This window comes from Ipomoea triloba, chromosome 5 (assembly GCF_003576645.1).
Source record: "Ipomoea triloba cultivar NCNSP0323 chromosome 5, ASM357664v1".
Classification (NCBI taxonomy): Eukaryota; Viridiplantae; Streptophyta; class Magnoliopsida; order Solanales; family Convolvulaceae; genus Ipomoea; species Ipomoea triloba.
Window position 1 is genome coordinate 1,934,530 of NC_044920.1, and position 25,456 is coordinate 1,959,985.

General features: G+C 32.0%; 2 protein-coding genes across 2 annotated transcripts; both read right to left on the reverse strand.

Annotated features, from left to right (window-relative positions):
• Positions 1-285: 285 nt before the first annotated feature.
• On the reverse strand, positions 286-13,159 carry LOC116019627 (protein trichome birefringence-like 33). The gene is made up of 11 exons (XM_031259901.1): positions 12,943-13,159; positions 12,495-12,576; positions 12,225-12,366; positions 11,908-12,113; positions 11,090-11,213; positions 10,569-10,758; positions 3,723-3,942; positions 1,863-2,034; positions 1,589-1,788; positions 1,344-1,502; positions 286-628 (listed from the first exon to the last, which is right to left on the reverse strand). The coding sequence occupies exons 1-11, from the start codon at positions 13,157-13,159 to the stop codon at positions 286-288; spliced, it is 2,055 nt and encodes a 684-aa protein (XP_031115761.1).
• A 4,701-nt stretch (positions 13,160-17,860) lies between these two features.
• On the reverse strand, positions 17,861-21,822 carry LOC116019628 (protein trichome birefringence-like 33). The gene is made up of 6 exons (XM_031259902.1): positions 21,658-21,822; positions 20,841-21,055; positions 19,531-19,705; positions 18,789-18,988; positions 18,448-18,606; positions 17,861-18,200 (listed from the first exon to the last, which is right to left on the reverse strand). Exons 1-6 carry the CDS (start codon positions 21,820-21,822, stop codon positions 17,861-17,863), a joined length of 1,254 nt encoding a protein of 417 aa, XP_031115762.1.
• Positions 21,823-25,456: the final 3,634 nt, after the last annotated feature.

Consider the following 25,456-nt stretch of genomic DNA (forward strand, 5'->3'; position numbering starts at 1 on the left):
CCTTTTAAAAAAAATATTATATAAGTACAACTATAAAATTAAAATGTAATAACCATTTGTTAAAATATAATGCATAAAAATTCAACAAAGAAAAATATAATTCAAAATTTAACTTAAACATGACATTCTTCGTGTATATTAGATACAAAATCATTCACTAAAATTTTGATGTCAATTTCTTTTAAAATTTTATTTTTTAATTGCAATTATATTAAAACCATCCAATATGTGTAAGTCTTTGTGCGTTGTATGATCTATAAGGTACAAAAATGATCTTGATGATTTTCAAGGATAGAAAAGTTTGGTGAACAAAAGCTCACTCCATGTATCTTGAACTCCAGGCAAACACCATTGGATACAATCTGCATAGCTCACAGGGTTTGCTAGTTGCTCAGCTGTTAAAACTGCCCCCAATTGTTTCTTGTAAATTGATGTGTGACCATCCTTTCTATAGTTTGAGAGTCTTGTAATATTTAGGAGTGTTATTTGTACGTTCGACTTGCTGAGCACCTCGTCAATTATCTGTAATTTTGTTTTCAACGAGCTTGGTACATCGTAATTAGAGTCTTCTATGAGCGTCGTTTCGTTATAGCAATTTCCTTTTTGGTCTCCTCCCCATAAATCGTTCCTATGTACAAGAACAAAACTTAGTGATATGATCAATCTAATTAAGGAAGTGTAACTTTAAGGATTGAGAGGAGTAAATTACCAAAATATCACTCAACTATAGTGATTTCATATCTTTGATTCTCGACTTTCAAATTAATTAGTTCAATCATATCTTTGATTCTCGACTTTCAAATTAATTAGTTCAATAATGTTCCTAACTATCAAATTTGTACCTATTTTAATTTTACAATAAAAATTTGGGTGAAACTATAGGTGCCTTCAAATGATCAAAATAAATACAAATTTGATACTTAACTACATTTTTTTTTTGTTTTGTTTAGATCACGATCCTAAGCATATCAGACCCTAATTGTAAGAGGCACCTTTAAGCCTGTATCATACTCAGACTAATCTCCGTTCTCACCTGCCCGGCCTAATTAAAATGCAAATTGCTGGTCAGATTAGTTTTCCCATATAAGAAGGGACTCAAACTCCCGACCTCTCTTAAGAGACAAGAGTACACGACCACTCATGCCAACCAAGATGGTTTACTTAACTACATTATTAAACGAAATAAAAAATTGAGAATAAAATTAAAATGGTAAAAACACTATAACCGATAGTAATTTTTTTTTTTTCCACTCTATAGAGAGTATATACTAGCTATCCATATAAATGTTTTTAACATCTAATGTTAATTTCCAATAAAAATTATTGTTTCACACATCACTAACCTTCTATGATTTGGTGAAATTCCAGTGAAAAATACCCTTGTTTTAGATGGATCCATATTCTCCTCCACCCATTCCAACATACTCTCCAATGCCATATGATAAGCATCATCGGAGGGCACATCTATGATGTTTTTTACCTTGTCTTCAAATGATCCTTCTCTACATTAATATAAACACTAATGTCTTAATTAAGAAGAAATTATATAAGTGATTTTTTATTAAGTAATAATCATTTATTAACTTACAATATCTTGAAGTATTCATCAACAATCCACCAAATATATGATTGTAGCACTAAAATGTCAACACCTCTCCAATGTTGTCCATTCACATTAATTGAACCCTTGCGAACAATTCGACCATGCACTGTATGCTTTTCAGGGTTATCCGCGTTTGATTCCAGTAGGAGTGGAGCATAGTAGAATTCAATCTTTGCATTATATTCCTTAAATACAACAAAACAACGTTAAGCATAATATATATATATATTATTCCTTAAAAAAAACAATATTTAAATACCTTAGCTGTGAAAATAATTGTTTGGCCAGCAGTTTCAATGGATTTGGCATTCTCCGGAATGAATTTTTGAAGAAGGCAAACAATGGAATAGTAGTGACTTCTACTATGTGAATCACCTGCAAACATCATCCTTTTTCCTCTAAGAGCTTCAAGCATCAACGAGGCATTAAAACTGTAAATTTAGTAAAATCAAGTTATGATCATGAATAAAAAAAAGTAATTTTTTTAAAACCAAAATGAACACATATGTTAGTAAGAGTAAAAAATGAAGTAAAAAAATATGCGTAATATTACCTTATAATAATAATAATAATAACAACAATAATAATAATAATAATTTAAAATTTTCATATCTTATAATATGCTATTTTTTTCTTCACGTAAGACAATACTTGGTAACTGAAGATCAAAGTATAAGCTTTGAATTTTCTATTTGAATCAATATCATTCCATCGTATCAAATTTGATATATCAAATGTTTTGTTTTCGATTTTTTATTATTAATAACAATCTTAATTCAATTATTAAAACAATAATGCTATATTTTGCTTCATATTTCACTTCCTAATTTTCACCCCCTTATGTGACAATTGTTTAGTTCATTTTATATTTAAGTTAATATCCAATTTAGTCATCAATTATATCGATTTTTCTCGACTTAGTCCTAAACATCTTTTTTGTGCTTAATTAGGTCTTTAAATTTTACTCCCTCTGTCCCATTTTACCTGTCCTATTTACTATTTATTGGTCAAACTAACTCTTTCTTCTTTGCTTATTTTTTTTAGTAATTTTTTATTATTTTTAAATTTAATTTTTTGTGTGTAATAGTACTTTTAATGTAGTTTCTAAATATATAAATTTTATATATTAATGCTAAACTTAATATTATAAAAAATTAGATTAAAAATTACTTAAGTTAAGTCTCGTTAAACAAACCAAACATCCATTTTGGGACGGAGGTAGTATAATTTTACTTAATTGAGTACCTTGTTAGGATAACTTGGTAATTTCACTTCTATTGATAACAAATGTTGTGCGGACCATAAAGAAGTACATTTTTAATATACAAAAATACGTTATTTGTGTACTGAATATACATTATATAAAATAATATACTTTCAGTACTCAAATAATGTATATGTATTTTTTCTGAATAAAAGAGACATTTTTAATATACTAAAAGTACATTATTTGTATATTGAATGTACATTATTTGATAATGTACAAAATAATATATATTTTTAATATTCAAATAATGTATTTTTTTGAGCAAATATCAATTTTGGTCCCACGACTATTAGCAAAATGACAATTTTAGTCCACATGTTTAATTTCTACCAATTTTGGTCCCACGACTATTGTTTTAGTACTAATTTTAGTCCAACGACTACTGTTTTAGTGCCAAAATTCATCGCACCAGTCACCTATCCGTTTAAAACGGATCAAAATCTAAAAATTTTAAAGGTATTTTCGTTCTTTTCAACTCAATATCTCAATTTGAGCATGAATAAAGAGATTCAAGTCCTAAAACCGATCACAACTCACAGTTCTTCTCATCAAATTAAGGTAAAATGCGGATAAAAACTGCGAATTTTGATCGATTTTAGGACTTAAATCTATTTATTCATGCTCAAATTGGGATATTAAGTTGAAAATGACGAAAATACCCTTAATAGTTTTAGATTTTTTCACGTTTTAAATGGATGGGTGATCAGCGCGATGAATTTTGGCACTAAAACAATAGTCGTAGGACCAAAATTGATATAAATCAAACATGTGACCCAAAATTGGTATTTGCTTTATTTATTTATTTATTTATGATCCACAGACAACTGGTATAAAATTAGTCTCATGGCATACCTAGGTAGAGAGCAACCATTAGGCTGCCATTTCCAATAAAGATAATCCATGTCGGGACGACCATGTGCTAAGCAGGTTTGTTGCGGGAGTATATAAGGACACTCAGATTCCTTGTAGAGCGGTCGAGATTCCTGGTCTCTAACCCACTGCCCGCTAAATATGTCGCACCCTTTCGCGCTTCTTCCAACTGCAAATGGTAGCCTATCCTCTTTCTTCTGCTCTAACACCAAAATCACCCAAAACAGTTAAATTTGATGGATATATCAAGGAACTCCTATCCGATCCCGTGGTTGAGCTAAGGAAGCCGACCTCAAAGACGACCTCGAGGTCGTCACTCAAGTTAAGGGGTGTGTCCACGCCCGAAGCGTTTGAGCTATTTTTGAGTTGGAAAAGAGGGGCGGGGTTCGCCCCAAGTATCCACATTGAGGTTGAGGGCATGGGCCCCAACCTTTTGAGTGGGAAAAGCGGGGAGAGGGGGTCGTTCGCCCCAAGTATCCACGTTGAGATTGAGGGCGTGGCCCCAACCTCGATTCTCTCTGGTGACGTTACGAGGTCCGACCTCGCTTAGTACCAAACAGAGGAATCAATTAGTGGTTGAGGCCGTAGGCGTCAGGCCTCTACCTTGATACTCCCTAATACACCTGATCTCACCTACATTGAATAAGAGGGCTTGTTTTTGGTCGAGCTCGAATTTTGGCAAAGAAAAAGTTAAATCTTATCTAGCGCTACGAAGCCCAACCTTGCTATTCCCTAGGGTTGTTACGAGGTCCAACCTTGCTCACCCCCGAATGAATTAGTTCCATCAAAATAATCTTTAAGAAAAACTAGAATTTATGCGGAGGGCATTATAGGAAACTCACTGGTTGTGGTGGTGGGCAGGAGGAGTAAGTAAATGATGTGAATAATGAAGGTGAAAAGACAAGGACATAAAAGGAAATGAACACGACCATGACTAGTGGTATGAAGAAATAAGGGAAAAAGTCAGCTTTTCTAAGGAAGAAAAAGGAAGAAGATGATTCCACTTGCATCTTCATAGTTCCAACACGACCAACTTTTTGCTTTTAATTTGTTATTATTCCTTCAAGGTTTTATACTAGAATTTCATGATCTTATGTATCGTTGAAAATTAAATATATATAGAAATAATATGTTGTACTGAATGAGCGAATATACACTAATTAAATATGATGCATCTGTATTTTGTAGTGGGATCGTTTGGCTGGCACATAAATGGCATAATATAAAAGAATTTTTTGCATTTTTAGTCTCACGAGTCACGACTATTGTGGTACTTGCAGAATTGGTCCACGACTTTTAAACTTTGCAATTTTAGTCCATGACTATTGTTTTTGTTGCAAAAATGGTCCTTTTCCAGTTAACATCTCGCCGGAAAGTAAATCCTGCGGATTTTCCGGCAAGTTTTCACCGGAAAAAAATATGATATATTTTTCATCAATTTTTCGCTGGAAATTTTTTTTCCTTTTAAGTAGTATTAAAATGGACATTTACATTGTTGAAAAAAATTCATCTTTCTAGCGGGAAAACATCGATTATGCCGGAAAAACATATATTCTTATTTTGGTAAATTAATTAAAGTTAAAACTCAATTTTAAAAAAATTAAAGTTAAAACTAATTCTTTTTTTTACTTAGTAAAATTATGTACAAATTCAAAATTTTTGGTACTTTTTAGTTTAAATTTAATCTTAATAATATTATTTTTGTTGATCATGAATTTGTACTAATAATTTTGAATTTGTACTTAATTGGCTAAAAAAAAAAAATTAAAGTCTTAACTTTAATTAGTTTTAATTTTTTTTAAATTAAAATAGTCAATCACATATACATTTCAAATAGCTTAATTTGCTCCAAAGTCTAAATAGCTCACTGCCAGTAGTGTTCACTGCCATTCTGCATTTCTATTTCTTCAATTGATTTTGACTTCAAAATTCTTATAATTATTTTAACTTAATTAGAAATTAATTAATTTTAACTTTAATTAGTTTACCAAAATAAGAATATATGTTTTTCCGGCATAATCGATGTTTCCTTGCTTGAAAGATTATTTTTTTTTCAACAATGTAAATGCCCATTTTAATACACTTAAAAGGAGAATTTTTTTCCAGCGAAAAATATGAAGGATTTTTTCCGGCGAAAACTTGCCAGAAAATCCGCCGGATATATTTTCCGGCGAGATGTTGATTGGAAAAGGACCATTTTTGCAACCAAAACAATAGTCGTGGACCAAAATTACAAAGTTTGAAAGTCGTGGACCAATTCTGTAAGTACCACAATAGTCGTGGGACTAAAAATGCAAAAAAATTCTAATATAAAACTAGTGGTGATTAACCAGCTTGGTTGGTGGCCGCGTATTTTCGTTCCTTAAGAGAGGTCAAGAGTTCAAACTCTCCCTCTTATGGAAAAATTAATTTGGCCAGTACTTTGCCACTTAATCTGGTCAAGATCCGAACGGTTTAAAGGTGCAGGTCATATCGTTAAAATCTTGATACAAAATAGTTATTAAATTAAATTTAAAAATATAAACTTTCCACAATCAAGTTTTGCAAACAAACAATCCTTAGAGAGTACAATTGGTGTACATTAGTTGCCTTTGATGGATAAATATAAAATATCAGCATAAATGATTCAATCATATAGAGAAACAAATCATCACCAGTAATTTCTTTTCTTTTTCCCGTGCTAGCTTTGAATCACTACACTATACACAAATCTTCTCATCCAAATGTATTTAAAATGTGACAAAAAGAAAAGCCAATTCAAAGTCATCAAGAGAAGAAAAGCTTGTAAACAAAAGCTCATTGTAAGTATCTTGAAGACCTTAGGTTGTGATGCGGTTTAATTAACCTGGCAATTTATATCATGAACTAGGGCCACCAGTGCACTGTGGATCTTGGTCCAATACACAGAATTTGACTTTATAATGTACAGAATTCATGTTCATAATACACACACATAACTGTAAACCCTAATCCAATATACAAAACTTGACTTCATAATGTATAGAATTCACGTTCATAATGCACATAATTCATGTTCATAATACACATACACATAAACACAGTATAATGAAAATGAATTAAACATTTAACATAATACAAATAATTAATGTTCATAATGCACATAATTCATGTTCATATTGTACAGAATTCATATTCATTATATCGTGTTTATGTGTACGCGTATTATGTACATTATGAAATCAAATTCTGTGTATTGGATCATTTTCCATGATATAAAAATTGGTTTAACCTACGAATTGATTATGAGTGCCAATTAGGCCCATAACAAGATTGAAGTACAATCAGTTAAGACAACTTTTTATTGGACATGTGCAAAGATGGTGGGGTTTAAATGGAAGTCCAAGCCAAATGAAGACCAATAATTTAAAGATTATTTAATTGTAGAGTTAATTCCATTTTTGGTCCTAGATATATAGGTGACAATTCACTTTTAGTCCTTTCTTTTATTGGAACATCTTATCCACATTTGGTCCAAGTATTATTGCAGCATGACCATTTTTAGTCCTTCATCAACAAAATCGTCGAAATATCGTTAAATACAAAGACATTTCAATCTTTTTTTATACAAAGTATGTTGAACCGCTATATTTTTTTGAAAATATCCATAACTTTTTTATACTGGAGTTATTTTTAATTCAATTTTTCCCAATACTAAGTGTAGTATTAGTATATAAAATTTATATATTTAGAAACTACATTAAAACTACTATTAAAAAATTAAATTTAAAAAAAATTATATTAAAAATTACTAAAGAAAATAAGTGATGAAGAAATAGTTGATTTGACCAATGAATAGTATACAAGATAGGCAAAATGGGGCAGTGGAGTACATTTTAGTTTACATACACTTATTCCGTGAAATTCTACATATAAATTTTTACATAAAAAATGCTCCTTATCATGAGGTCATAACTACTTTAATTTGTATAATAATAATCAACTCACGTTCAAATGATTACATTACAAATATTTTTATAATTTTTTAATATTACAAGTTCAAATAATTTTACAAGTCTTTTATAAATTTTTTAATTTAGTAAAAAATATTATTAATTTTTAATTTTGAGATTAATGGTTCAAATCTTATGTTAAACAAAAATATTAAATTTGAAAAAGTGTATTTAGCTATATATATATAATAATTAGCATTATTGTATTAAAAAAGTTGAAGTTGTTCAAGTGGATAGAATTTTGATTCTTAACTATATATTCATTCTTAGCCAAGGACTTTGTGGTACAGTGGCATCAAACCCGTTCGAGCCTCAGTGGAGGCAATATTGACTCTTGTGCTTCAATAGGTTGAGAAAGTAGTTATGAACAGATACTGCATTGTAATAGAGTCTGAAAAAAAAATTTAAATAAATAAAACTAAGCATCTATGTCTAGTCCAGGACCAGCCCACAAGAGGCCTGGCCGGGTCCATGCCCAGAACTAGCTGGGGGTAGACTCGGCATGGGACCGACCATGAATTACTTGGGCCGGTCCCAATCTGTGCTAGTCTAGGTCTGGGACCTGCCCATGGCAAGCCTAGACTTTGGCGACCTCTAGACTCTAGTATGTATACACTTGCATGCCATGCTACTAAATTGAAGTATGTACTCCCTTGTATGTTTTGATACCAAATTGAAGTACATGTTCCTTACATGCTATGATATCAATTTGAAGTTGTGTTTAATTTTAACTAAAAGTTTAAATTAATATCGAAATTGCACACTTATTATTTTCAATCCAACATGAGGGAACACAAATTATTTGAATAATATTTATGTAGGAATTGAAACTACATAGCACAAAAAATTAAACTATTAACAAATAAAATTGCGTTATTATCATTAATCAAACTAGATACATAAAATTAGAAAAAGTTATTTTTATTGTTGCTCACTTTAATTTGAAAATATATTGTATTTACAAAAAAAGAAAAAAAAAAGACATAAAACACATTAAATTAAAAATTTATGCCAAAAGTTTCTCTCAATTTATTCTCTCTGTCTTGTAAACCAAAATAGTAAGAAGGCAAACCAATAAAAAAAAAAATTAGAGAGTGGTAGATAAATATGTGGTATAATCTTATATTGTACAATAATTTTCTTGATAATTTTCAAGGATAGAAAAGCTTAGTGAACAAAAGCTCGCTCCATGTATCTGGAACTCCGGGCAAACACCAATGGATACAATCAGAACCGCTTTTTGTTTTATTCTGCCATTGTTTCTGGTAAATTGATATGTGAGCATCCTTTCTATAGTTTGATAGCCTTGTGATGTTTAGGAATGTTATTTGCACATTTGATTTGCTGAGCAGCTCGTCAACGATTGGCATTGTCTTTTTAAATGCTATTGGTATGTTGTAATTAGGATCTTCTACGGGAATTGTTTCGTTGTAGCAATTACCTTTGTGATCGCCTCCCCATACAGCGTTACTATCAAAAAAATAAAACATTATTATATGATCAATCTAAGAAAGTGTTTCCTGAATTAAGTTGAATGAAATTATGTGCCAAACCTAAATTAGCCTTTTTTTATGCTTACGATCAATTTTTATATATTTCAGTCAAAAAAATTAAATTAGGTTTCTTTAAAGTTTTAATATTTCAACTTTATCGGTAGGGATCAAGGAGTTAATTACCAAAATATCTTTGAATGATACTGATTTCGCCACTTTTGTTCTTGATTTTTAATTTTGTCAAGGCTATGTTTGGCAAACCTAGCTGAAAAGATAGCTGAAAACTGAAAAGTAGCTGAAACTGAAAAGCTATAAGCTCGAAGTTGAAATCTGAAGAGCTATTAAGCTACCTGTTATGCTTAAAAGTGTTTGGTAAAATTAGCTTTTTGATAAGTTGATAAATGTAAAAAGACTAAAAAAGATATCTTCGTATAGTACAATTTAAATAGTTTTAAATTTAAATAGGTTTGCTTATATATTAAAATATAAAATAATGAAATTAATATATTTTAATAAAATATAAAGTAAGAACATATATTTGCAAATATATAAAGTAAAACAAAATGTTTATTATTCATAAGATTAGTTTATACAAAAATTAATGTTCAAATTGAAATTTCAACCAAACATATTGAACAGAAAAAGCCAAAAGGATTTTAATTGGGAGAGGTAAAAGATGTCATTTATTTAAAATAATAACGATAAAGATGGAAAAAAGTTAAAAAGCTACTAGCTTATTTTTGAAAAACTACATAAAGTAGCGCTTCGAAATAAGCTCTTATTTTAAGCTACTAGCTTATTTTCAGAACATTACCAAACAGAGCTTATAGCTTATTAGTAGCTTACAATAAGCTATAAGTTCTTAAATAAGCTCTGTCAAACATAGCCCAAATAATATTTTTAACTACCAATTTTGTACCTATTTTAGTCATTCAAAATTCTAAAATAAGTAAAAGTTTAGATGGAACAATATGTCCAAAGGATTTAAATTACAAATTTGATAGTTAAGGTTATTGTTGGATGAAATTGAAAGTCAAGAATCAAAATGGTAAAATCACTATAGTTGCAGGAGCATTTCCCTAATTTACTCTATAGAGAGTAAACAATATATAGTTAGCTTTATATGTTTTTGGGAAAAATGTCAAATACACCTTTAAACTTTACGCAATAGTGCAATTAAGCTTTAAGCACATGAACTTGTCAAAATGAGTCAAATAAATCCTATTAATTGTAATCAATAGGTTACCGATAAACTACTGTTGTTGACCACTATTAAACATCGTTGACCACCGTATACTACCCGTAACCGCCGAAATTCAAAAAATAAAAATAAAAAATCCACCTCCGACACTGGAGAAGACAACCGGTTGCCATCTTCAGTGGAGAAGGCACCATTCCGATCGCCTTCTCAACAGGGCGACTTCTCCAGTTGGAGAAGGCGCCAGTCCAATCGCCTTCTCCACTAGAAAAGGCACAAGCCTGGTCGCCTTCTTTAGTGGGAGAAGGTGACTGGCCATCTTCTTCAATCTTATAGACAACCAGCCACCGCCGAAACTTAATGGTTGATAATTCAAAGTGAATAATCAATTATTGTGTTTAAATGCATCAAAAAGATAAGTTTAAGTGTTTAATTAAACTTTTTAGAAATTCAAGGGCTTAATTGCACTTTCTTGTAAAGTTATTCGACTATTTTTCTTATATGTTTTTAATATCTAATGTTAATTTCCAACCCAAAAAAAAAAAAAAAAAAAGACTACCATAAAAGCTATTCTTTCACACTTTCACTAACCTTNAAAAAAAAAAAAAAAAAAAGACTACCATAAAAGCTATTCTTTCACACTTTCACTAACCTTCCATGAGTTGATGAGACACCAGTGAAGAATACCCTTGTTTTAGTTGTATCAATATTCTCCTCTATCCATTTCAACATGCTCTCCAATGCCATACGATAAGCATCATCTCGGGGTACATTTATACTATTTTTTACCTTGTCTTCAAATGGTCCTTGCCTGCATTTCAATAAATATATATTAGGTTATGATGACCAGATTTAAAATAGTTGATGTTGTTATTAACAATATATATGCGAACCAATGAACTTTCACATGGCTCTAACTCTAATACTAAATTGAATTATGCGTTATGCCTCACATAAAAGCCTAGCTAATGTGACGGTATATATATTCCTAATCAGGTGAGAACCTGATAAATTCAAAGCACTGATCTGGTAGATCTAACGGTTCAAAATAAACAAAACTTTGTAATATTTAATATAAAAAAAAAAAAAAAACCCTGCTATGGGTCTGAGTCTTTTTTCTTCTGCTGGCATACCAGGGTTCGAGTCCTGTTGGTAACATATTTAGTTCTATTTTATTTATTAATTCCCTAGCTTGTTTATTTATTTATTTATTTATTATTCGGGCTGCCATTTTGGGTCCTATTCAATTCCTTAAGGTTATAGTATTTGTTATTTATGCATTCTTTGGACCGTCGTTTTAGACCAATATCTCAAGCTTTGTACGTACTATTTTGGGCTTAGTGTCCCGATAATAATACTACTATTTTCCTACCCCGTTCTGATCTGTACCTCTACTTCCGGTTTATGGTGGACCCGGTCCAAATACAAACCATCAAAACACACACACACACACATATATAATATCAACATTATTGTCTTAAGAATAAATTATTTTATTGACTTACAATATCTTGACGTATCCAACTTTAGGAAACCACCAGAAAAAACTGTGCATCACTAAAATATGAACTCCTCTCCAATGTTGTCCATGCACGTTCATTGAATCTCTGCGAATAATTCGTTCTTTTAACATGCTATGACCTTCAGGCTCGTCTGAGTTTGACTCAAATAGAAGCGGAGCCCAGTAAAATTCAACTGTTGCATTGTATTCCTTAAATGTACCAAAATACAAAAAAAAATGTTATTCTCTCTATTCCTCCATCATATATTATTATTAATATAATATTATTCCTTTTTTGAATTTTTGATAATATTTAAATACCTTGGCTGTAAAAATAATTCTCTGGCCAACATATCCAATACTTGATTTGGAATTGTCAGCAATGAATTTCTGAAGAAGGCAGACCATGGAATAGAAGAAACCTCTATTTATTGAATCCCCTACAAACATCATCCTTTTTCCTCTAAGAGTTTCCAGCATCAACGAAGCATTAAAACTGTAAATTTAGTAACGCCAGAGTCATATATATATATATATATATATATATATATATATATATATGCACATTTCGGAACAGTAGTCACTTTTTACCGGATGACGCGAAAATTCAAACTCATGACCTCATACATAAGATTGACAGTGATATCATATTGAATAATGTGTTTTGTCACAACTAAAAATTTAAACACATAATTAGCATGCACAGTTAAATTTATATAGAAAAATTGCACTTTTCGTCCCTAAGTTACAGAGTAATTATACAATTCGTCCCTAAGTGCTCACTTTTTGCTCCTAAGTTATCATTGGCGTTGCACTTTACATCCTTTTATTAACTTTTCGTAGTCCTTAATGTGTTGTTAGTAAAGGAACGAAAAATACAACGCCAATGATAACTTAGGACGAAAAGTGAGCATGACCAACACTTATAGACGAATTCTACAATTATCGTATTAGTTAGAAAGGAAAAGTCCCATTTATGTATCATATGCCTAACAAATGATTAAAATATAATGATGAAAGATTTGAATGGCATATATACCTAGGTACAAAGCAACCATTAGGCTGCCATTTCCAATAAGTATAATCTGTGTCAGGTCGGCCTTGTAATAAGCATGCTTGTCCGGATCGGGGTAAATAAGGACACTCAAATTCCTCGTACAATGGCTCAGATTTCTTGTCCCTAATCCACTGTCCGCTAAATATGTCACACCCCTTCTTGCTCCTTCCAATTGCAAATGGTAACACCCTATCCTCATTCTTCTGCTCTAACACAAAAATCACAAAAATTAAATTATTTCAAAAAAAAAGAAAAATGAGACCATAATTCGTGTTGAGCAGAGGCCGATAACGGGTCAAGTCTAGCAATTGACGACTGGGAATTGTTGGGCAGAGACTGGTGTCGGTAAGGTCCAACATCCTGCCTCTTGAAAATGTAATAATCACAGTATATAAGGAAATAAAGTTACGTTTTTGTTACTAGTTATACTTTTTGGCGTAGTGGTAAGTGTTTGTTAGGTTACGAGTTTGTGTTCTACCAAGTGCTTAATCCTAAGGGCATCTCCAATAAAAATGAATTTTAAAGAGTTTTTGTGTAGGTGACTAGGAGAGAGAACATGAGAGAGAAGGAAAAGAAGAAGAAGAAAAAGAAAAAGGAAAAAGAAATTGCAGAAGAAAAAATGCGCCCAACGTGCACGTGGAGTCCATGAGCCCCGCTGGGCGCTCCTGGTGCGCATAACACGCCAGTGAGCATGTTTAATGATTTGGTGGGTCCAAATATTTGACAAAAACCAATGTCTCCTGCAAGCACTCAACACTTTCTCTCTCATCTCCATCTCTCCTCCACATAAGCAACTCAACTGCAAAAACCTCCTTAGATTCATTGATGAGGATACGCTAACAATTTGTGTGGAGGGTATGATGGGAAACTCACCCGTGGGGGTAGCCAGGAGTAGGCAAACGATGTTAAGGATGAAGTGGAAAAGAAAAGGGTATAAAAGGAAACGAACAAAGCCATGACTAGTAGCACAAAGAAGTAAGGGAGACAGAAATTCTTTTTGAGGAAGAAGAAAGAAGATGACTCCAACTGTGTCAACATATTTTCCACAACCAACTTTCTTCTTTTTTTTTTTTTTTTGTTATAATTTGTCTAATGTTTTATAGTATGATTTCAAGATTCTATGTATTCTAAAAAAATATAGGGATAATATGTTGCATTTAATAAGTGAATGCACTTGAATAAAGTACAATGTATTTGTTTTTAATAGTTAGGGATCGTTTGGTTGGCACAAATGCACAATGAGGGGTGACATATATACCACCAAGGTTGCAAAAATCACTAGGCGTTCTTCGGACACCCCGATTTTTTTAATTTAAAAGATTTTTTTTAAAAAAAAATTATCTAAGACTTGATAATTATAAACTATTTAATACTTTAGTAGTTAGTAATATTAGACTGTAAATTGTATAAAGATTTTAAAAATCAAAACACAACCCACAAAGTATTAATATTATAGTACCTGATTTTGATTTTTTTATTATATTTTTTGAATTTGGGACCGATTTGAACAATTTAGGGTTACTTCACTAAAAAATGACGTCAATTTGAGCGAAATAACCCATTAAAAAAAAGACACAAAAAAGAAAAACAAAAAAAAAACAAAAAACAAAAAAAGCTAACTGGCAGTCTAAACGCCAGCCTAGGCCGCCTAAAACAACAATTTTGTCAAAATTTTAGGCGACTGGTCATCGCCTATGCACGATTTTGCAACATTGTATACCACTTCCACTGGTAGTTTTGTTAAATTTGCAATTGATTTTATCAAAAACATATTGGTGTATTCACTGTCTGAAAAAATTTAAAATTAGAAAAGCAAATAAATAGAAAAACATGTTTATTTGTGTATTTTTCCAAATTGGAAAATAAAGAATTGGAAATGAAATTTTGGAAAATGAAGTAAACATGTATGGCCTATACTTTTGTTTCCTCCAAACTATCACTTTGTACTACTGTAATATCCTATATAGAAAATTGGTAAAATTTATTACAAATAAATTGACATTATTGATTTAATATTAATCAATTCTTTAATGTTATTGTTCTATGAACTTAACAGGGGAATTGTATACCATTTTAATTCATTCTTAATGCCTTTCCTTTTGAATTTAATATTGATTGTCTTTATTTACATTCCGCGAATCAAACGCCTCGACACAAAATTATTACTAAATATAGAAAATATATTCCACAGAATTTTTGCAAACAAACAACACTTAAGAGGGCGTTAGTTTGGTACTTTCTCATAAATTAAATTTCTTGAAAAATATTTCCAAGGAATAGATTTTATGATAGTAACAATATAGGGAAAATTAATAACATTTTTGGTGTTACCTGAAAATATAAGAATTAAATTACTAAAAAAATTAATTTAAGATGTTTGGTTCGTTTAAGCTTTCCTAGAGAAGTTTTTAAATCTCTAATATATCCATGTTATATGCACACATTAAAAAATTTAAAAAAAAATATAACAAATAATTGATAAATCATATGTCAAAAAATTCTAGTCGTTTACAACAAGAATATTTGAAATGCAAACAATACATATGTAAAAAAGTGTTGTGAGAGACAAATTTCTTCGATAAACAGTATTGTTAACCTTCGTACGGGTCAAAGACAAATTTCTTATATTATAAGAGACTTTTAACCTGGGCTGGTGCCAAAAGAATAAATACGGAATTAAATAAATTTGATAGATTTTCAAACACCCGAAAAAATAAAAAATAAAAAATAAAAAAAAAAGAAAAAAGAAAAAAGAAAAAAAAATCACATCTTGCTTACGTAAGATCGTGAGATCACATCTTGTGCATCCATGTAATACTTTTTAATGGTCTAGATTGATTGACACACACACTTCGTTCGCACACATTTAATTACCGTTCGCACACACTTCAACTTGGAATCTTAATCAATATAGACCATTAAAAAATTTTGAGATCAAATCTTGTACATCAATCACCGTTCGCATACATTTAATTACCGTTTGCACGCATTTAATCACCGTCCGCACACATTTAATCACCATTCGCACACATTTTATTACCGTTCGCACACACTTTAACTTAGCATCTTAAATCAATCTAGACCATTAAATTATTAAATGGATGCACAAGATCTGATCTCACGATCTTACCTAAACAAGTGATCTCATATGATCCTAACTCTATATATATATATATATATATATATATATATATCAAAAACTTTTGTGAGACCATCTCACCGTGAGACAGGTCGGGTCGGGTTAATATGAAAATGTAATACTTATACGCACAAATGCGATACTTATATGCTCAAATGTAATACTAATCATGAATAAAATTTTTGTTACTTATAAGGGTAAATGTAATACTTTTAAGGAAAATACAATACTTTTACATTTCGATTTAAAAGTATTACATTTTTTCTCAAAAGTATTATATTTTTTCTTATAAGTAAGGGGCACTTGTCAACATTACTTATTATGAAAAATGTAATACTTTTTCTCTTATAAATAACAAAAATTGTATTCTTGATTAGTATTATATTTGAGCATATAAGTATGACATTTGCACATATAAGTATGACAGTTGCATGTTTTCCCGACCCGACCCGTCTCACGGTGAGACGGTCTCACACAATTGTGACCCTATATATATATATATATATATATATATATATTATCAGAAAAAAATATAATGTATCAATCATATAGAGAAACAAATCAGGAGTAATTTTTTTTCTTATTCTTTTTCTATTTTCCTTTGCAAGAATCACTACACTCTATACAAATCTTCTCTTTCAACTTTCCACCCCAAAATCTCATTCAAATGTAAATAAAATATGACAAAAGGAAAAGTAAAAGTCAAATGAAAGCTCACATTTGATAATCCCAACAAAGTTGGTTAGGTTATTTGTTTAGTAATTACAGTGTTTCAAGTTTGGCTCCTAGTTCGAGCAGCTTATTAACCTTCTATGTTTGAGTCAATTAGTTATAAGAAACCTAGGTTGGTTTAACTCATTGTGGTCTTTTGTCGGCTAGGATTGTAAGGTGAAGTTTACCCACTGCACACCCTTGAATATCTTCGAGTAGACTGGCTGTAGGTTCCCCACGTCACACAAAAATATAATTAAGCTCATTCCAAGTACTTTGAAGGCCAAGCTAGCAATTAAGCACCAATACACGTATACACTTGCAAATTGACTATGTTTGCTATATGCTTTGGGGGTCAAGGGATTCCATTGCTTCTTGCAAATTGATGTGTGAACATATCTCTTATAACTTGATAGTTGTGTGATGTTTAGGAATGTAATAGGGACTTTTGGTTTTCATAAAACTTATACCACATTATGCATTTTTTATTGCTCGATCCCTAGAAATTTAAATCTTTTATTAACACCTTTTTTTTTTATTGATCGTTCTCCTCGTACTTGAGGTGTCCTAAACATGCCCTAATTGTAGGAGACACTTTTAAGCATGTACCATACTCAAACTAATTTCCGTTTGCACCAGATTGTCCCAATTAAAGGTTCAAACTCACGACCTCTCTTAAGGAATGATAGTGCATGGGGCCACCCTGCCAATCGTGCTGGTTCTCTTATTCTTTAATTAATCAAGTGAGTTGTTGCTTTAAATAAAAATAAATAAGTAAATAACTAGGTAAATAAAGTTAGTCAAGACTCGAGATTAATTTGTTTGCTGCTCACTTTGAAAATATATTAAATTTACAATATATTTTCTTTACATAAAAGTCCAAGAAGACATTAAATTAAACATTTTATGTCGAAAAATTCTCTAAATTTATTCTCTTTGCCTTGAAAAAGAAAAAAAAAAAAGGGTATTATATCTTGAAATATGTTGGAGAGTGGTAGAAAAAAAGTATGTGGTATGTTCTATATTGTACAAAAAGGTTCTTGATTATTTTCAAGGATAGAAAAGTTTGGTGAACAAAAGCTCATTCCATGTGTCTTGAACTCCAGGTAAACACCAATGGATACAATCTGAATAGCTCACAGGGTTTGCTAGTTGCTCAGCTGTCAATGGTGTCCATTGTTTCTTGTAAATTGATAGGTGACCATCCTTTCTATAATTTGAGAGTCTCGTAATGTTTAGGAATGTTATTTGCACGTTCGACTTGCTGAGCACCTCATCAATTACTCGCATTGTTCTCTTCAACGGTCTCGGTATGTCATAATTAAGATTTTTTATAAGAGTTGTTTCGTTGTAACAGTTGCCTTTTTTATCGCCTCCCCATAAAACGTTCCTGTCAAGAACAAAACTGTAATATATTATCAATTTAAGAAAGTGTTTCTTATACATTGTGCCTAATCTAAATTCTTCTAAATTAATTGGGCTAGCCCGGTGTGAATGGAGATGAATTTGAGTATGGTACGGGATTAAAGGTGTCCCCTACCTATAATTAGTGTCTGTTCAGGACACCTCGTGGTCTGACAAAAAAAAAAAAAAGAAAAAGGGTAAAATAAAATTTATTGTTTCACACTTTCACTTACCTTCCATGAGTTGGTGAGATGCTAGTGAAAAATACCCTTGTTTTAGTTGGATCCATATTCTCTTCAACCCATTTCAACATACTCTCCAATGCCATACGATAAGCATCATCGGAGGGCACATCTATAATTTTTTTTACCTTGTCTTCAAATGATCCTTCTCTGTATTTTCATAAATTTTAGATTATGATCAAATTAAAAATTTCTATATCCAAATTGAACATACAATAAGATCAACAGTGTTTCTATTTTTGAACTATGATGCCTTATGAAAAAAAAATGCTCATAAAAGATAGATTTGTAAGAAATAATGGCCACAAAAATATAAATATGTATGGACTTACAGTATCTTGAAGTATTCGTCTCTATACCACCATAAATAAGTGTGAAACACCAAAATATCAACTCCTCTCCAATGTTGTCCATGCTCATTAATTGAATCTTTGCGAGCAATTCGTTCCTCCACTCTGTGCTTCCAAGGGTTGTCCGCATTTGATTCCAACAATAATGGACTCCAATAGTATTCAATCGTTGCATTGTATTCCTTAAATGCATCAAAACAACTAGACTGTTATTATCTCTATTCATCTGTCCATCATGTCCATCGTAGGGGTGTAAATCGGCTCGAGTTCGGTTGACTTCGAACTCGAGTTGAACTTGAGCTGACTAGTTTTGCAATCGATCGAGCCAAGCTCGAGCGCAAATAATTCAAGCTCGTGGCTCGTTAAGCCGCTCGCGAGCCATATATATATATAGGCTTGCGAGCTGCTCGGTCAAAGCGCCGACTTGTTTCGTAACCGAGTGAGTCAAGCTCGAACTTCAATTTTCTAGCTCGATCAAACTCGAGCTCGAGCCCACCTATTATTTATTGAGCTCGAGCTCGACTCGTTTATAGTCCTAGCTAGTCTATCATTGTTGTCTTATTTTATTAATTTATCAATTAGATCACTTTTGATTTTTAATTTTTTTTTTCAAATTATACAATAAAAGTATAATGTAAAAAAAAAATCAAAAAAAAATCAGATGAATAAATTGGTGCAGAATTACAATTTTTATGGGTTTTTTTATAGAGTAATATTTAAATACCTTTGCTGTAAAAATAGTTCTTTGGCCAGCATCCTCAATGGATTTGGCATTAATATCCGGAATGAATTTCTGGAGAAGGCAGACCATGGAACCGTAGTGACCTCTACTTAGTGAATCGCCCGCAAACATCATCCGTTTTCCTCTAAGAGCTTCAAGCATCATCGTACCATTAAAACTGCAAATTTATTAGAGCATCTTCAATTATGTAGTTTTTAGCATAAATTTTTAGGTATATACTAAAGAGAGAACATGGAGAGGGGAGGGAAAGAAGAAAAAAAGAAAAAAAAAATTGAAATCAACAGCATAGATAACACGCCTAGGGGGCGCATGGTGTGCACGAGCTCGACTGAGCGCTCTTGGTGCGCCTCACGCACACCAGGAAGCTGCTTTGTTTTCTGGTAAGGCCCACTATACTTGCAAGAGCACCTTGAACACTCTCTCTCCACTCTCTTTCTCCCTCTTATCCACATAAGTCTTAAAACTTGCAAAAAAAACATCTAAAATCGCTGTACTAGGGTTGCTCTAAATAAAGCAAAAGTACACAAAATATCGTAATGATAAGTGTACTCTCTGTGAGTAGGTAAAATTCATGATTGTCACGTATATTATTGTTGGGCAGAGACTCGTAAAGGCATTCAGTGGCTAAGGGTTTGTTAGGCGGAGGTCGGTAATAGGCCCAGTTCAATTCAACACCCAAGGTCTCAAAAATGTGTGACAGTATAAGAAAATAAAATTGCACATTTAATACTAGCTATAGCTTTTAGCGTGAATGGTAAGCATTTAATCCTAACAAGTGGTATCAGAGCTAGGTCACGGGACTTAAAAGATAGTCATGTGCAATATTGGTGGCAAGAATAGTCCTCGATGAATTAAAATTGTCACTTCGTGCGTAACTTAGAGTTAAAAATATCATGCAAATAGCTCGAGTTCTAAGTTTATAGTATAAGTATAACTGAAAGGCCAAAAAGACAATGGCACTGTTTGGTAAATGGCTGTTGGCTGATTGGTTTGGCTGTTTGGGTTAGAAGGTATGATTTGTTAATAACATTAGCTGATTGTAAAAAGTTGTTTGATAGATTAGTTGTTAGCTGATAGCTGTTTAGTATAATCTCTTTTCTTAAAAAGCTAATTGAAAATGCTGCTTTGAGTAGTCTTTTGAATTTTAGTATTTTAGAGTTACAAAAAGTTTATTAACCAAACAACTAATAGTGATCAAATAAGTCAAAATTGGCTGATAGGCTGATTATTTACCAAACAGGGCCAATTTCTCTAAAAATTAATAGCATATAAAAGTTTCTCTCGTGGCATACCGAGGTATAGAGCAACCATGAGGCTTCCATTTCCAATAAAGATAATCCCTGTCGGGTCGGCCATGGGCTAAGCAGGTTTGTTGCGATTGTAGATAGGCACACTCAGATTCCTTGTACAATGGATGAGATTCCTCGTCCCTAACCCACTGTCCGCTAAATATGTCGCACCCATTCTCGCTCCTTCCAATTGCAAATGCCAGCTTATCCTCGGTCTTCTGCTCTAACACCAAAATCACCCAAACAATTAAATTATTATTTTTAAAAAAAACATAATTTTTTTTAAATACATAGATTTCTCAATTTACATCGGACTAATTCTAGCGAGTTTTACTATATGCATTCTCTATTTCTACTCTCTCATTTTTACCGGCAATTGATGATTAGTTATCTTCATCTTGTGGGTCCCAATGTAAATGTCAATATCAAAATTTTGTGAAATGAGGAAAAGGTGAGAGTAAAATTTGAAAGTATGAGTAGTATTTTTCAATTCTAGCCTCCAGGTCCTCTACTTTAGAGTAAGGGGAAGTAAGTCGCGTGTCGCACGAGCAGCCTTTTCAATTAGTCCCCACCTTATTATGCACACAAGGAGACAAACCCACACCCGACTCAAATCTGGGGAGTCAAACTCCAATGATGTTTGAGGTAAAGTACACAAATTAACACCATGTCGCTTCGTGACTTGAGGTCAGGTGATTAACCACTCATACTAATCTAGTTTAAGCCCCCAAAAAACAAAAAACAAAAAACAAAAACAAAAACAAAAAAAAAACAAAAAAAAAAACATGAAATTGTGTGGAGGGTATTATAAGAAACTCACAAATTGTGGAGGTAGCCAGGAGTTGGCAAAAGATGTGAATAATGAAGGTGAAAAGACAAGGGCATAAAAAGAAATGAACATAGCCATGACTACTAGTATGGAGAAGTAAGGGAGAAAGAAAGCTTTTCTAAGAAAGAAGGGAGAAGATGACTCCAATTGCGTCATCGTCATAGTTCCCTCGATTAACCTTTTGCTTTTCTTCTTTCAAAAAAAAAAAAAAAAACTTCTGTTTTTCTTATGTTTTTTTTCAATGTTTTATACTAGGATTTCATGATTCTATGTACTATCGAAAATATGGAAATAATATGGTGCACTGAATGAGGGAATGCACGTGAATTAAATATGATGTTTTTTTTTGTACTTTATAGTAAGGGAACATTTGGTTGGCACAATGAGGGGTGAACAAAGGATACTAACTTCGTGACAATCTCAGTTAAGTTAATTGGATAATCAACTATAAGATTTTAAGTTTTACTCCTAATGAAAACAGTCTATTGACCTTCTTAGTTTAAGCGGGTCAAGCTACCTCTTTATAGTCCTTTACCATCTAAGATTGAGATTTATCGAATACATACCTTCGGTAATAATTACGAGTTTCTTTTGTCACTCACAAGAAAAAAACTAACTATGCTTTTGTTTCCTTCAAGCTGTCACTTTGTATTAAAAGATATAAATAGAAGATTGGTAAAATTTGTAACAAATAAATGGGGTAAAACTTGTTTGGTTTGAATCGGCCAACTATATATGAGAAACCTAGATGATTTACTTCTTTGTAATCCTTTAAGGGCTAGGCGGGATTTATCTCTTGGTTTGAATCGGCTAACTAGGCGGGATTTATCTCGGACATATCATGAATAGTGGGTGCAAATTTTTCTCGTCATTCAAAAATAAGGTAAAATTTGTTTAAAATTTGACATGTTAGTGGCACACATTATTTTGAGTAGGTCCACCATCAATTTAGGTGGGCGAAAGTGGATTGAGACCATATGAATTTTTTATATTTATATACTCAAAATTAATGTTTACTAAATAAAAAGTGGATTCTCAAAGTGTACATATAAAGTTATTTAAGAGTGTTAAGAAAGATTTTGGAGGAGCCATTGTCAACATCGAAAATGTATGAAAGATTAGACGATTCTCGATACAAAATTACTATTATAATGTATTGAACCCTGAAATATACAAATAATATTCGACATCAAATCCTTCCAAACAAACAACCCATAGATTAAAATTGGTCTAAATTAGTTGTATGTAAAGAATTAATATCATAAAAAAAAATGAATCAATCACATATAGAAATAAATCAGCAATAATTTCCTCTCTTTTTTTCCTTTGCAAGAATCATTACACTATACAGAGATCTTCGATCTCTTTCAACTTGCCACCCCAAAAAATCTAATCCCGAGGAAAGTGAATACAACTTTGGTAGAGGCAATACATGGGTGAGGAATGTGAGGCAGCAGCATTACGTGGGCCTCAATTTTAGCATTATTGTTTGCTTTTTTTTCCTACTATAAATAGAATGCATTACAAAGCATTTTAATATCATGAGAAGCAATAAACATTGTTAAGTCTGCCTTTTTCTTTTCTTCTCTCAAATTATATATAAATATATTAGCCAAGGACCTTGTAGTCCAGTGGCATCAAACCCTTCTATTTATATGGGAGGTGGTGGGTTCGAGCTTCAGTGGAGGCAATACTAATTCTTGTGCTAGGTGGTTTTTGCTTCCATAAGTAGACTTGATACTGTTCAAATGGTTATTTCTCGTGTCTAATAAATAGATTCTTGAGATATTGTTATCGTCTATCTATATGTTGATGATTTGATTTTTATTGGAAACAACTTAAATTAATCTCAGATTTTTGAGATATTGGTATCATCTATCTATACTGATATAGGGTCTTTATGTGTTACTTTCTTGGTCCACGGTGGAATCTTTATATCACAAAAGAACTATGTTGTTGATCGATCTTTTAAAAAAATTCAAAATGAAAAAATTTCAAACAAGCTTCGATTGACATTAATCAATAATTTAGTATTGCTTTTTTTATCTTACCCTTTATTATGTTATATATTTCATACAACAGGTGTTCTGCATTTGCGAGCCTGGAGAAGCTATTCTATGTTACATGAGCAGCTATTCTATATTCCCTGCGAAATGTCATAGATTCACCTTTATATTTTCAATACGTATTATATAAGGGCTTTTTTTCCTGATATAAACCATTTATCTTGATGAACTTTATTTGTATATCTATTTGTCTTTAAATTTTCTCATTCAGCTCATTATTTTTATCATTTGAACTAATCAAATCATGCCATAATATGCTATTTGTCCCAAGCTATCATAACACCACAGAATAAGCATATCAAGTATAATGGCTAAGGCTACTTCGTCCTTAGTGCTTGGCCTGATTTTTTGAACTCACAGTTGCACTTATGATCAATTAGATGCGTCAATTTGGAAATGAGCTGAAGTGCACTTTGCATTCATCTGTCAATGGCTGTTGGTTTCAATTCAAGAATATATCTACCCACTGTTCGCATTGTCAATGGTTGTGGGTTTCCCTTGTATTCCAAAAAAATTACATCTACAATTACATCATAACACCACAGAATAAGCCTATCAAGTATAATGGCTAAGGCTACTTCGTCCTTAGTGCTTGGCCTGATTTTTTGAACTCACAGTTGCGCTTATGATCAATTAGATGCGTCAGCATAACTTTTTCACAGTCATTGCCACTATTTCAACAGCCTTTTTCCCATCATTTTTATTATTTCAGCAGCTTTTTCCTCTCGCAATAGTTAAGTCAGCCTTGTTCGACCCTCTACGAAAGCAAATTAGGCAAGGAAACACTTAGCTTTGAAGGAAACTTGTATTGCTTGAACTCTTAAATGGTTACAAATGAAGTCCCCTTGAGGGGTATTTATACCCATTCCACCACCTCAATGGAGGGTGGAGATCTACTCGATCCTACGGTTAAGATTTACTCTCTAGAATCCTCCAAAACTCTCTATATACACTTGAGGATTCCTTAATATTCTAGAATATTTTAAGCATCTCTACTACCCCTAGTGTTATGTATATGTTCTAGAATATTCTACCGACTATGGAATGATATGTACAATTGTACAAGTGCTAGAAAAGTCCGGAGGGATGTAGCAATTCTCAGAAATGTGTAGCAAAGTGCTCCGCAAGTTACATAAGGGATACATAGCCTATCAAGTATAATCGCTAAGGGTGAACTCCGAGGGCAATTGCACTTATAATCAGTTAGCTGCGTCAATTTAAAAAAAATAAAGGAGAAATAATTTAAAAAGTAAACATAGTAACTATTATATAATAATGCATATTATTGTGTGTCAATTTATAAAGTTCTAATATGATTTTTTTTAGAGTTTATTACCGAAATAGTCCTCGACTATTGCGAAATTACCAATTTAGTCCTTGACAATTTTTCGTACCCAATTAACTCCATCGACTTTGAAAATTTTAACCAATTTGGTCCTCCGTTTATTTTGCCGTTAAACATCCGTTAAAATCGGGACCAAATTGGTACTTTTGCTATAGTCAAGGGACCAAATTGGTAAGTTTACTATAGTCAATGGACCATTTCAGTGAAAAATTAATTACCAATTTGGTATCTTGACTATAGAAAAATTACCAATTTGGTCCCTTTACTATAGCAAAATTATTAATTTGGTCCCAATTTAACGGATGTTTAACGACAAAATAAACGGAGGACCAAATTGGTTAAAATTTTCAAAGTCGAGAGACTTAATTGGGTACAAAAA

Bases quoted from the DNA above. Each gene is read 5' to 3' on its own strand.
- LOC116019628 (XM_031259902.1), bottom strand. From the start codon at position 21,822: ATGACGCAATTGGAGTCATCTTCTCCCTTCTTTCTTAGAAAAGCTTTC. The intron at 21,056-21,657 runs GTGAGTTTCTTA...GTGTTAGAGCAG, and splicing joins CCTGGCTACCTCCACAATTT to AAGACCGAGGATAAGCTGGC. The intron at 18,989-19,530 runs GTATTTAAATAT...GATGCATTTAAG, and splicing joins GAACTATTTTTACAGCAAAG to GAATACAATGCAACGATTGA.
- LOC116019627 (XM_031259901.1), bottom strand. From the start codon at position 13,159: ATGAGGATAGGGTGTTACCATTTGCAATTGGAAGGAGCAAGAAGGGGT. The intron at 1,789-1,862 runs GTATTTAAATAT...GTTGTATTTAAG, and splicing joins CAATTATTTTCACAGCTAAG to GAATATAATGCAAAGATTGA. The intron at 629-1,343 runs GTTAGTGATGTG...TCTTGTACATAG, and splicing joins ATTTCACCAAATCATAGAAG to GAACGATTTATGGGGAGGAG.